General features: G+C 34.6%; 2 protein-coding genes across 2 annotated transcripts in view; both read left to right on the top strand.

The window, feature by feature from the left end:
• LOC117172515 (zinc finger protein 593 homolog) overlaps positions 1-617 on the top strand; it is a 30,186-nt gene extending 29,569 nt beyond the window's left edge. The window contains exon 3 of the mRNA XM_033360533.1: positions 346-617. Within this exon, the coding sequence (XP_033216424.1) occupies positions 346-577 (232 nt within the window). The 3' untranslated portion in view covers positions 578-617. The remainder of the gene's footprint in view (positions 1-345) is intronic.
• LOC117172514 (serine--tRNA synthetase-like protein Slimp) lies at positions 592-11,947 on the top strand. Its single transcript, XM_033360530.1, has 2 exons — positions 592-1,330; positions 11,089-11,947. The coding sequence occupies exons 1-2, from the start codon at positions 619-621 to the stop codon at positions 11,793-11,795; spliced, it is 1,419 nt and encodes a 472-aa protein (XP_033216421.1). The 5' UTR covers positions 592-618; the 3' UTR covers positions 11,796-11,947.
• The last annotated feature ends 1,938 nt before the right edge of the window (positions 11,948-13,885 follow it).

Raw genomic sequence — 13,885 nt, forward strand, 5'->3', positions numbered from 1 at the left:
AAAAGGGAAAAGGATTAAACAACCACAACAGGGTCCTATTAGGATCAGGAAAAATAAAATGTTAACATTATTTTGCAATATCTGAATAGGCAGTGCCAAACCAAGGTACACACAAAAAGAAATTGTAATAGGAATTTGATACTAGTATAATAGTTTTTAACATACAATGTAGAAAATTTCGCATTGTGGTCTGTGCAAAAATGTGGAGGGTAATGCAAAAACCGAGCGCGGAGCGCCAGATAAATATTAGCGCGTGTTTTTTTTTTTTTACCAAAAACTATACTTTTTAAATGCTCTGAAAATATTAATATTGTGTATTCACTTGGAATTAATTTTTATTTTTAGGAGATATTTCATTAATCCAAGAGCTTTAGAGGATCACTTTTCTACAAAAGTTCACAAAAGAAGATTGAAAGCCCTCGAACTAATACCGTACAGTATTGAGGACTCTGAGCGAGCAGCAGGACAAGGCAACTTCGTACAACCCAAGAAAAGAAAGATCGAGACTTTAAAATCAAAATATCCACTTGACGATGATGTCGAAATGAAATCTAAAGTTCCAAGAATTAAAAGTTAAATTAATAATAAATTTGTTCGATTCTGATTTAAAAAATCAAAATGGCGTGTTTCATTAATAAAGTTAAACGACTTCCTGATGTTTTAAAGACTCTCAAAGGATTCTTGTCTTCTAGAAATTATGGTTCTACTCTCTTCATTGCGGGCAATAAGGCTACTGATACTTTTGCGTTCCTTTCTCCGTATCTTGATTTCGACAGACGTTTCGCTGATTTGGATAAACTAAAAAGAGATCTTGATCTGCGTGGATTCAAAATTGACGCTCCTGAGTTAAAAGAAACTTGGGATTTTTACAAATATGTAGATGTGAACAGGCGAGCCCTAGAACATCGAAGAATGGAGATTGGCAAGAGAATTGAGGATTTGAAGAAGAAAAAGGAACTGACGCAGGGGGAAGAAAAGGAGATCGTGGCTCTTAAAATACAGGGAAAAGTTCTCAAGCAAGATTTAAAGATGATTAAAGATGCTCTTTGGGATCTAGAAGATTCTGTTGTCCTGAGGGCTCTTAAATTACCCAATGATATTGATGATAGAACACCAAAAGATGTACCCTTAGTTTTGAAAATTGTTGGTGAAAATTCGAATCTTCCTGAAAACGAGAGACAGAGTCATCTCGAAATTGGGAGGAATCTCGGGCTCCTGAAGTACGCAAACCCACTGAAATGTTATTTATGCAATGACGCTGCAGTTTTTGAACTTAGTGCTTTGGCATTTTCAGCAGACATCCTCCGCGAGGATATGATTAGAATTGCAGGTAAGAAAACAGCAACAATAGAGAATTTAAAATCTTCAGTTCGAAGGATTTTAGAACTTGAGGTACTATGAAAACCAACCATTTTGTATACTTATGCAGTAAGGCTACATTTAAAGGCATATTTGTGAGTGGGAAAGAGACAATCTTATGCGCCTAGAAATTATCTGAGGCGCAAAAAGTTAAATTTTCTGCGACGGAAGAAATTCAGTTTAATCCCTGCTGATAGAAACGCACTGAAAAAGCAAATAAACCGCACTGGTCAGTGCCAACTTAGTGCTTTTTCTTCAACACTACCTGTACCGCTAGTTTTCTATATCTGAGTTCGCCTCCAAGTCTCTATTTAAATTTCTAAAAAGTTATCTTCACCCAATAAATCTAGTCTGTAAGGTCTTTGAAAAGATGTATTAGTGGTGTGTACTATATTTTTATGGAAAATCGGTGTGCCTATGCTAATGCGAATAAGCTACCAAGTCCAGCTGACAGGAATTAAAAATCTAAATTTAAAATTTTGAAATTATCTACGAGAAGGTTAGAAATTCAGAATCTACGGGTTTCGATTATTTCAGATCTATAACTTTTTCTTTTGGATGTTTAAAATTGGAATGAATATAACGTATCTCGTAAATGGAATGAGATACGCCAAAACCGACATTTTTTAATTCAACTTCAAAGTAGTATATCAGTATACAAGTTATAATTAAAAATATGTATGATGAGAAAATGCAGAAATTAAACAAAAATCTGAATAATTTTAAAAAAATTCTAAAAAGGGATTCGGTTTGGTTGCGGCCAGGTATTGGTACGTGATGAATACAATAGGATCATTATATGACCGTCTATCACTTCCCAGTGCGGTTTAGGTGCTGAAAATCAGCAAAAACAGGCACTGACGGCCCAGTCCCGTTCACCAGTGCTTTTTCAGTGCTTCTTCATGGGCAGGGATGGTAGCAGTATTTGTAAGTGTAAATGTAAACTCTCTTTGCAAAGTGCATATCAGGTCCTCCAAGCCTCTATGTACCTGCTTGTTATAAAGTTTTGGTGGCTTTGTGTATGAAGAACCAGCACAAGTCTGCTGATAATGATAAGACGCCAACATTCATAAAGCGTTCGTGTGCGTCGCATAATTGACGACAGACTTGTCTTTTTTGCGGGAAAATGTGGCACCATCAGTGGACGTGTCTAGAACTTGGTACCAAAGCCATTAAAATTTGGTAAGAAGCAAGTGTATCGATGCTTGGAGGGCCTGGTGCATAAAACGACAAAAGTAACGAAGAGCATTTTGATATTATCAGGACCGGCAGATACTGTGTGGAGTTAAGAAATACACAAACGGAATAATATTTATGATTTTTCAGTCATTGAATATCGTTATTTAAAAAATGTATAGATTAACGCATGACACATGTCCTTACAAGTGAGCGATATACTTTTTTCAGCTAGCATTGGAATAGGTATTCTGTTTGATAGCAATTGTATCAGATTATGTTGAATAAAATCTTCTTGTTTTAGTTCTTTAGTTCCAAATTGCAATAAATGGTACAAAGGTGTGGAAAAGAGATATTTTATCTGATTGCTTTAAAGGCCTTACAGGCTGACCAAGTCCATTTCAAGTTTTTGCTGAATTTTTTAATTCCATAAGGAGGACATCCTGAAAGTTCATGCGGCTAAATAACTTTCAAGGTCAGGAGCATTTTCTCATAAAATCTTGACATTCTTTATGTAACTTAAAATTATCGCCCATACATAACGTAACATATGCTGTATTATCCTATCAGGATAGTACACGATTTTAAAAAATTTGTTTGGATATCTCTTTTGGCATCCACAAAAGGGTTAAATGAACAAAATTAATTGATTGAATTGATTGAATTGATTGAAAGTTGATTGAACAAAAGACAATTGGCTTTATGTGAAAAATGACTTTCGCTGATTCCATCAAATGTCGACGTTTTGAATTCCCTGAGTCAGAACAAATAGTTTTCACGTCGGTGTTGTTCTCTTTGTTATTGCTGTAGTCAGTAAACACGGTATTATTTGAAGTAATCATTTAATTGGATGATTGTACAAAAAATAAATGTAAAATAAAAAATTCCATGTTGCTTAGTTTTTGTTTTATTTAGAAAAGTCATTAAAAAGTTAATTTTTGGATAAACGACATAAGCTACGTGAAAAATAAATGCATAATGTTTTGCACCCAAAAAAGAGATACAAATATGAATTAATCATTTTTTTATAGGACGCATAGTTTATGACAAAAAAAAAAATGAATCGACGAAAGTTGTTCAGCCGAAAAAGAGCTACAAATCTTGTATTAAGAATTTTTTCATGGAATGCGCAGGGTAATGTACGCAATTGTTGGTACGGTTAAGGCGAACTGCAGGCTTTGAGAATAAAATTAATGTCAAAAATTGTATGGGATAAATGTAATACTAATATGTACAGTGCTAATATAACAGGGTATAAAATTCTAAGCTTTATTTACCGCAAGATATATTAGAAACTGAAAAAATAACAGAAATTAGTTCGTTAGCCTAAAAATTCAATTATAAAATAAAAAATAAAATTTTTAGGTTCACATCTTTCAAGAATTTGAAAATATGTGTGACGACTCAGAGGGAGGGATGTACCAAAATTTGAAATCTGCAAAGGGGTGGAGGACACCTTAGGGTTCTAGATAGGGCTCCAATAAGGTTGCCTCGAATGTTATCGAAGCGAGGGCAAGCCCAGAGAACATGGTCCAGGTCTTCGTTAATGTCTGGATCGCAAGAACACTGACCTGAGTCTATAATATGCTTGCGGGCCAGACTAGCATTAAGGGAATAGTGGTTGCTTCTCATGCGACAAAGAGAGACTATCCACTCTCTTGGTGAAACGAAAGAAGCAAACCAGGGTTTCTGCCTATCATAGTAAAAACTTTGAGTATAATGGACACCCTTTTTTTCCCCTACTTTAGTGTAGTAATCTTTACAGCTGTCTAAAAGAGATTTTCGTGCTGAGCTAAAAAAATTTGAGCTGGGAAGAGAAACTTGAAGAAGAGTGCCGTCACAAGCAGCCGATTTGGCGGCTTGATCCGCTTGCTCATTTCCTCGAATTCCCCTGTGCCCATACGCTTCAATGGACAAAATGGTAGCAAATTTAGAAGTTTTTCATGAACGGATAGTTCCATTCAAAGTTTAGACGAAGTCAAATCCTGCGGTTTCGACATTTTCCGACTTGGACCCATCCGTATAAAATTGAGTAAAGTTATGATAATTGAGATCCGCATGATCTTATAAAAGAGCCTCTGGATCCGGGCAGTCTTGGAGTAAGCGACCAAAACCAAGCTCGACCTGAGGCACGAATAAGTGATCTGTATAAGAATATTCAAAATAGGGATGGGTATATGACCTGCGAATTTCATTTTTAAAATTGTCGATTTTGTCAAAAGCTCTAAAAAGTACAAAAGTGTCTAATGCGATAACTATTAGTTCTATCTGTCGAGTTCCAAAGACCCTCTAGGCTGTCTGGTTGGGGGTCGTTAAGGACGGAAAATGATCTTAAAATATATTTCTTTGCTAAATAACAAAAGCCTTTTTTTTAAAGGGAGGTTCACAATTTTCTGCTAACATAACGTTAATCGATGTGCTTTTTCTGTAGCCGATAGCTAATCTTAAAGCCTGATTCCGGATCTTTTCTAATTTATCGAAGAGCTTTTCGCGTGTAAAAGTAAAAATGTGAGAACCGTAATCTATACAGCTTCTGATGAGTGAATCGCAAATTCGTAAAAGAACATATGGATCTGCTCCCCATCGGACACTTTTGAGTACCTTAAAGATATTTAATATCTTTCGGCATTTTTCGGTCAAATAAGCAAAGTGGGCGTCTAATGAAAATTCAAAGTTCAATACAATTCCGAGGAATCTCAATGTTTCTGAAGGATAAATTTGAATATTATTTAACGTAAGAGAAAGTGAATCATTAATGAAATCTAATTTCAATTTTTTGAAAAGTAATAGCTTGGTTTTTTCCGGGCATATTCCAAGACCTCTTTGGTCAAGAAAATGAGAAAGAATATCTGCACATCTTTGGTGAGAAGCGACACAATGATCTGGGTCCTTGGAAGTCCCACCGTGCTAATTCTAGGACCGACCAATTCGCCATTGATCTGGAAATAAATATTTTTACATGCAGTGGAATTGTATCCGAATTTAACTATGTTTTTAGGGATGCCTAACTCCCAAAGGTCTTCCACCAGTATGTGGGGGATGACACTCAAGAAGGCTCCTTTCATATCTAGAAAAAAGGACGGCTGTGACTTCTTTTTTGACAAAGCCTTTCCAGAAGCCTGGAAAGGCTTTGTCGTCAAAATAGCCAAATTGTCAGCGCAAGATTTTTCCTTTCTGAAACCGAATTGTGAAGGTGATAAAACAACGTTGTGTTCAAGATACCAGATAAGTCTCATGTATATAAGTTTTTCTATAAGTTTAAAAAGGCAAGATACGAGTAAAATAGGTCGAAAATTGCCGGGAGTTGATTTTGGAATGAATATGACTAGAAAATTGTTCCACGACGATGGGAATAGGCCGGAGATAAGTATATTATTATAGATTTCGAGAAGGGTCAATCTTGCTGTTTGTGGAAAATTACGAATTATATTGTAATCTACTTTATCTAAGCCTGGAGAGGATTTAGTTTTGAGTGAGGAAATAGCTATTTCTAACTCCGCTTCAGAGAAAGGAGCCTCGAGAAATTCGTTGGACCTAAAATCCGAAGGGAAGTTGTCATAAAAAACTGTTGGAGGAGTGGTTTCATCGATTAATTGATGGAGTTTGGCTATAACTTCTCTATCCGCCGAACAAGATGGCACAGCCGGTTGAGTGAATCTATTTTTTAAGGATTTGACAACTCTCCAGACTCTGGAAATAGGTGTCATTCTATCTAAGGAGTCGCAAAATTTTCTAAAGGAATTCTCTCGTGCTTCCTTAAAAGTGAGTGGCTTTCGCCTCTGTTCTTTTCATTACTAAATAATTTGGATAAGTTTTGATATGTATGTACGTCCTGGTGGTTCGCCTTCTTTCAGCGACAGCACTGGCACTTGCTTCGTCTCACCAAGGGGCTGAGAAAAAAGGTTTACTGCTTGGGTGATTTGAATTTAGATTATTATGTCCAATAGGGGCGGAAGGGGGGCAGGCAGAAGTAATCGCTTTGTCTACACCTTCAGTGAATCGATTATAACTAAAGAGGGGGTCCAAAGATGGATTGAGAAAGGTTGCTTCATTGTCTTTAACAAATTCCGATAAATTCCTTCAAAAGTTAAGCCAATCTATTCTTTTTAGTTTATATTTGTGTGAGAAAAACGGTGAAATGGGAATGGTGAGACCTAGGCTTGTGACCATCGGGTAGTGTTCACTCCCCATGGAGTCATGCCAAACATCCTAGGAACAGATAGTGAATAAGTTAGGAGTAACGAATGAGACGTCTAATATCGAAGGCGATTGGCCTGGACGGCTGGCAAAGGTGTCTTTGCCAGTGTTCAGACACATGAAGTCTGATTGGTCTAATGAGGAACAGAGCTCCACACCGTTGAGGCAACTGTGCGAGCTCCCCCATGAGGGGTGGTGACTGTTAAAGTCAACCCCTCTGAAGACTGTTCCATAGTTAATCGCTAAGATGAAATTAAAGAGTATAGACTAGGTATTAGATTTAATGACTTTATCCGAAGAAGGCACTCTATAGACTGAGACGATCAAGAATTCTCCTTTGGAGGATTTAATAGAAACTGCTACAGTTTCAAGACTATTTTCTATATTAGTTATTGAAGATATTCTAGAGAAGTTGATGCCTTCCTTGATGGTTATCGCGAGGCCTTCGCCCCTATTAGACAGTCTATCGGATCTAATAAGATTGAAAATTTTTAATAAAAAGGTTTTTTCAGGTTTAAGGAATGTTTCAGGTAATAAAATTATGTCGTAGTCATCGGAAATATTTTGAAGGTCACCCTTCTTATTAAAAGCTCTGCGACAATTCCACTGCACGATTCTTAATTTATTTATTTTCGCTATTTTTAGTTAAAGGTAAGGAAGTCGAAATAGAAGTAACGCCAGTCAGAATACGGTCGAACAAGTTTTGTTTTTCCCTTTCATTGTAGGAGCAGTCAGATCTGAGGAATGAAATAAGGCCGGTTATGGCTTCTATAATACTTGTAATAATTGAGATTGTGCTATTTTCGGATAGGAGGAGAAGTCTAGAGTTGATGATTTAAAAGTTGATCTAAAAATTTATTTGCTTCTTTAAAAGATTTTAAAGTTACGTTTAACTTGCCAAATCCATCGCTTTCCACGTGTAAGACAGCTTCTCTGTAATGAAAGCTGAAGAATTTACTGTAGGTCAATGGGATTTAGGTTTTGCTTGGCCCGTCCAGAAGCAAGATCCCGCTTAACGATGACCTTGCTTCTTTCGCTGTATCGGAGATGGGTGAAGGGGCCCTTTATGGCTTTAGAGATTTGTTGTGATAGGTTGAAGTTTTGAGATTGGGGATGGAGTGTTTGTTGATTGAGATGTGTCTGAGTTAGAGGATTTGAGTGATTGTATGTTTGTTTGAGGTATTCTGTGTGTATCTGTGTGAAAATTATCGTTGCTATCGGGGAGAGGAACTAAAGTGGGATCGGTGATGTCGCGTGATTTGTGTCGCTTGGTCTGAGAAACATTCTGGGAAAATTCGCCCTCGCGAACATGATTTTTATTTCGGGCTCTTACCTTCCGAAACCCTTCATCAGGAGATTCCTCGTTGGGACCATACTGGAGGGATAAAAGGGCCTGCAACCCTTGCTGGGTGTTCTCATCGAGGGTGGATGTATCCATGTTACCCTCTTCAAATTCAGGTGGCCGACCACCCGTGTCCTCTAATACCGATCCGGTACTAGCAGCCATGTCCTGCCTCCATCGGCTTGAAAAAGCCGGCCAATAAAAACAAAAGGGACAAAAAATGCAAAGGGATTTAAATGCCGCCCGTGAACACGTGGCATCGCGTGCGAACCGTCGCCGGTCAAGTTACAGGTTAGGCCAACCGAGCACGGGATTTTTAGGAAAAATAACGTGCTACGGCCAGCCCTATAGGGATCACTGGGATCTCAGATTTTTTATGCACCTGATAAAACGGAATATACTCTTCGTTCGCACTTCAAAAATTTAAAAAAAAACACGAAAAGGAAAAACCTCGATGTGCAACGGACCTACCACGACTGAAAGCGCATGCGTTGAACCAGTCAGAAGACTTACCCAGACTCTCTTGTGCACATGCCCCACAGGCGCACTTCTTCTGTCGACGGCTCAAGTACGCATGTGGAGCATGCGCACAAGAGATTCTGGCTGAATGTCTATGATCCATTACAAAATACTTCTTTCCTCTCTACACTATTCAAATCAACCTTATTATTATTAAATGCATTTTTATAAGTGTTAAAAAATAATTTTTTTGGACTGACTAGTTGTGAGTGATACCTTAGACTAATTTATGGTTAAGTCTACATCGCTAAGTTGCGAATATACTTTTATTTCTAAATAACATACCATTAAATATAATTACTTACTTCTTTTAAGTACAGCGCCAGTAATTGATTTTAAACTATTATTTTTACCTTTGATTCAGTCTTTCATTCTGAATTTTAAAAAACAACAAACGAACATAATCATACTTTTTCCGATTGGCAAGAATAGAAATTATTGCAAGAAAATACAAGCCAATTCCTATTAGGGGGTGCCAAGAATTGCATATAGTGCTTTAGATTGAAAATTTATTGGCACCCCCTATTGTTTAATAAATAAGCTATAGTTCAACCTTAGTTATTTTTTTATTAACAATTTTAACATTTCCTCGAAATGTGCCGAAAAGAAAATAGTCACTTTAATTATAACGTTGGTAGGGGTATATTGAAAACTGCAATTATCTAAAGATTTTTTTTAGCTAACTTGAAAGTTTTTGTCAGCCTGGAAACAAGGCTGCATTTTTTAATTTCTGAACACATAACTTATTTTTTAGAAAAACAACACAAGTTATCGCAAAAATTAATGAACAAAAGTTTTTGGAAACTCGGCACAAAGTGTAATAAAGTATTAATTAACAAAATTGTTTTTTACAGCGTGCGCACTTTCTAAATTATAAAAACAAGACAATGAAAACATCTGTTTCAATATCAATGCATATTATGAATTGTTAATCATATGAATTTATTGAAATAATACAATTTTCAGGGTAAATGAGAATAAAAATTAGTGCAAAATAAATAACAAACATTAATGTAATCATAAGAAATAAAATTTGTACATTATTTTGCAATACCTGAATAATTAGTCCCAGATCGAGTTACAGAAATAAATATAATATTCATTTAATACGGATATAATAGAGTTAAACATAGTATAGAAAAGTTCGCGATTCGGACATATTTTAATCGAGTGTGAGCAACGAGACGCGTGATGAGAATGCCTAAGTTAAAGCCAAAGGAGCATTAAAAAAAGAGTATTCACAATCACCAAATTACAATTGTCGAAGCTTGACCTTTAATTTCGAAAGGCATGTGAACTTTTGTTACATGTTTAATGGAAATCTTATGTCAAATTAAAAAAAAATCTTCCACGTATCTTTTCTAGTTTCGTATAGAGAAACATCTTTATTTTTTAAAGTTACAAAAAACTGATTGCTTTTAATAATTCTACACCGAGAGAACTTACTTTTCTCGCATAATCTCGTCTCACGCATTTTTTCGATTATTTTGAAATGTGCTAAGAAATTATTTGGTCTAAAATATTATTTGATGTGTTTACTTCCTATCGAAAAATGCACACATAAAAAATATTCAATAATTTTTACATCATAATTTCAAAAAATTGTTAAATTTGTTAATGTTTTAAAACTTTCAACCTCTCTTTATTGGCCAATAAATAATTTCTTTTACTTCTCCCTACGATTATTCTTTTTTTTTAATTCTCACATTTAAAATAATATCACTTATATTTGCTCGAACAACTCCTCTTTATCTCTTCCTTAAAAGCTTTACGTAATATATAAACGACTATTAGATTTTATTGGCAAAAAATTGAAGTATTTGATTTTATGATAAATAAATTTCTAGCCAAGAAAGTTATTTAGCCCGGAAAATTGAGGTATTAGATGCCGCTTGATTTGGAATGTTTTTTTTTCAGGTTGTATGAATGTATAAAATAATTTTGAAGCTTTTTTATACTTACTTTAATTTTTTTCTTATTTCTTGCTCTCGACAGAATAATTTTTGGTAGGAAAGCTAGGTATGCGCTCTTGTTCACATGGTTTTTAACACAAAAACCTTCTTATCCTAAGCTGATAATATTAAATATATATATATATTTCTTGATATATATATTAAGAATTAGGAAAGGGGTCTTCTTGTAGAAATGTTTCCAATGAAGAATTTATATATCTTTATTTTTTGTCATTCGTTTTCGTTTCAAGAAAAACAGAAAACTTCGATTTAAATAAATCGAACATTTATTTTTTTAAATATGGCTGATGCGAAGATTTTGGTTTTTATCAAAAATACTTATAAGAAATTGAAGGTACAAAATAAACAGAAACATTGTTGCACTTTTTGGTTTTTGTCATTGCAGCAGAACCGTGTGTGGTAAGTGAGCTATGGTAGTTGACATCTCTCCATTCACCATACATTCTCTAGAAATTAAATATAAATTGCAAAAAAATTGTTAAATAAAATGTTTTTATAAAATTACATTAAAATCTTTTTCAGGTTTGGACTTCGGCCGTAGTATCGTGCTGGAGGGTTCAGGTTTGAATCACGAAGACCCGACCGAGTCTTTTATCCTTGCAAACAACTCTAAGATCGAAAGAAACTCACATAGTCGAATACATCTTGTGGGTGGTGCCAGTTTGGTTTCGTTTCTCACAATGCATGCGAAACAATTAATCAATTCGAACAACTTTCCACTGAGATATTTCGCTACTGGGAGGCAATATACGCCATTTCCTCATGAGACAGCCCATGTTGGTCTCTTCACTGTATGCCAATCTTCTGCCGCATACGCTTTCTCGATGGTCAAAGTGTCTGGAAGCGAAGAATACCAAGCTGAATTTGAAAACCTTTTACGGAAGACTATACAAATTTATGAGAGACTCGGAATCCACTACAGAATTGTAATGAGATCTGCATCTGAATTGCGATCTTGGGAGAGCCTTAGGGTTTCATTCGAAATTTGGTCTACTTTTAACCAACAGTATGTTGAAGTCGGTTTCATTTCTGCATGTGGAGATTTTATTAGTAAACGTTTACTTATCGCGTTTCAAACAAAAAATGGCAGGGATTTTCCAGGTGTGATATCTGGAACTATACTTTCTGTCCCTAGACTGCTTGCTTGTTTGATGGAACAAAATCCACAGAATTTCGTGATTCCGGAGTGTATTAAAAAATATATGGAGCGGCAAAATATTGTGAATTAGTAGAATACTGTATGTGACAGAATTAAATTATTCCAGCCCTTGAACGATCGTGATCAATTTTTGGGGTTCTTTTTTGTAGTAAGAGCCTTTGTGATCATTTTTTGTATGATCGATCGTTATTCATTAAAATAAAGTTTCGATTATTTCAGATATCTAACGTTTTCTTTTGGATGTTTAAAATTGGAGTGAATATAACGTATCTAGTCAATGGAACCAGATACGCCAAAAGAGACAACATTTTTGAATTCAACTTCAAAGTAGTATATTAGTATATACGTTATAATTGTAAATATGTATAATGAGAAAATTTATAAATTAAATAAAAGTGTTAATAATTTGAAGAAAATTCTAAAACGAGAATCTGTTTGGTTGCAGCCAAGTACAGTAAATAACTCTGTCCGCCCGGTACGTTGCGAATACAATAGGAACATTATATGACCTGCCCATCAATTCTCAGTGCGGTTGAGGTGCTGAAAATCAGCACAAACAGCCTCTGAAAACGCATTGGCGATCCAGTGCCGTTCGCGAGTGCGTTTTAAATCCTTTTTCATCGGCAGGGTACGGCAGACCGTAGGTGGTTCTTCTGAAAATTTCATACTATTGTTAATTAAAATATATATTTTTTATACGCCATTTAAATGCTTATTTTAAAAAATGCCGTATAAAGTAATTCGTTTTTAAGTACGAAAATTAAGTGCGTAAATAAAGTTCGAAGGTGGTCGATGCATCAAATAAAATAAAAAGACATACTTGACTGATTTATGAAAACGATTGAAAATAAAAGAGAAAATATTTATTTTTACAATATATGAGCATTTATTAAATACTGTTTGCTTTTAGATTGTAACAAAAGTAAACACGTAGACTTATTAATAAATACATAAAGAAAATTGTACAAATCATCTCTTCCTCATACAATTTTCGTAGAATTCTCACTTAAGTAATAATTATTTTCTTATAATTATAATAAAATGTATGGGCATTTTTTCCATTATTTGTTTCTGTACTTATACATTTTCTACTGTCATATTTATCTTTCTACACTCGCGAAAAGAATCTGAATAATATAGTTACAACTTTAAAAAAATATATAAATAAAAAACATTTTATCATTGACGCGCAAATAAAGTTGAGCTGTGGGATCATAAACTCATCCAACTCGCGTACTATTTTACAAAGTACATATGTCAGGCATTTTTAATAAATCTATCTAAAATATTCCACAAATTTTCTTTGAACTATATAGAACAACTGTCATGTTGGGAGTTGTCCCAAATCTGAAGTTGCCTCTATACTTTTTGTCTCCGAAAATGAAAAAAAATTTGGTTACCGATCGGCCTTAATTTCCAATTGCATAATATTAAAGAAAAAATCATTTTCAGTTTTTTATTATTTTGCAGGCATTCTGAAATATGAATTGCAAATAGAATCGGCCTTGTTATTATACAAAAACGTATATTGAAAAAATCAATTTTCTGAATTTAAACCTTAGGGACGACACTTAAATTATGTAACACCTCCAGGGTTTGGGGAGGGGGGGTTCTGTCACTCAAGTACGGAATTTTTGAAAATTCGCAAAAACTTTCTCCTGAAGAACATCTTTTTAGTTATAAATTTTATTATTTGGTTGAAACTTTGACAATTATCTTGAAAAGACATCCTTTTCGGTTGCGAATTGAACTGTTTTGTGAAAAAATTCATCTTATTGGGTTACAAATTAAACTCTTCGTAGAACATTAACCTTTTGTTTGAAAATAATTTTTTTGTTGCAGATAAGTCGACTGAAACCTTTTTTGGATGAAAACTCTTTTTTTTTTTAATATTTAATTTTTGGTTTCAAAGTTCATATTTTAAGAAGAAATATTGCATCTTTCATGGTTAAAAATTCAACTATTCTGTTGAACATTAAACTGTTCCCTAGAAAATGTACTTTCTGCTTAAAATTCGTATTTTTCGTTGTTGAAAAGTCAATTGAAACATTTTATAATGAAAATTCAACTTTTTTCAAAATTTAAGATTCACCTGTTTTAGTAGAAATTTCATTTTTCTGGGATAAAAATGCAACTGTTCAGTTTGAAATTCTCTTTTTG

Source organism: Belonocnema kinseyi, chromosome 5 (genome assembly GCF_010883055.1).
Source record: "Belonocnema kinseyi isolate 2016_QV_RU_SX_M_011 chromosome 5, B_treatae_v1, whole genome shotgun sequence".
Lineage (NCBI taxonomy): Eukaryota > Metazoa > Arthropoda > Insecta > Hymenoptera > Cynipidae > Belonocnema > Belonocnema kinseyi.

Excerpts from the sequence above, each read along its gene's own strand:
- LOC117172514 (XM_033360530.1), top strand. The coding sequence starts at position 619 with ATGGCGTGTTTCATTAATAAAGTTAAACGACTTCCTGATGTTTTAAAG. Across the intron at positions 1,331-11,088 it reads GGATATGATTAGAATTGCAG|GTTTGGACTTCGGCCGTAGT; the intron begins GTAAGAAAACAG and ends AATCTTTTTCAG.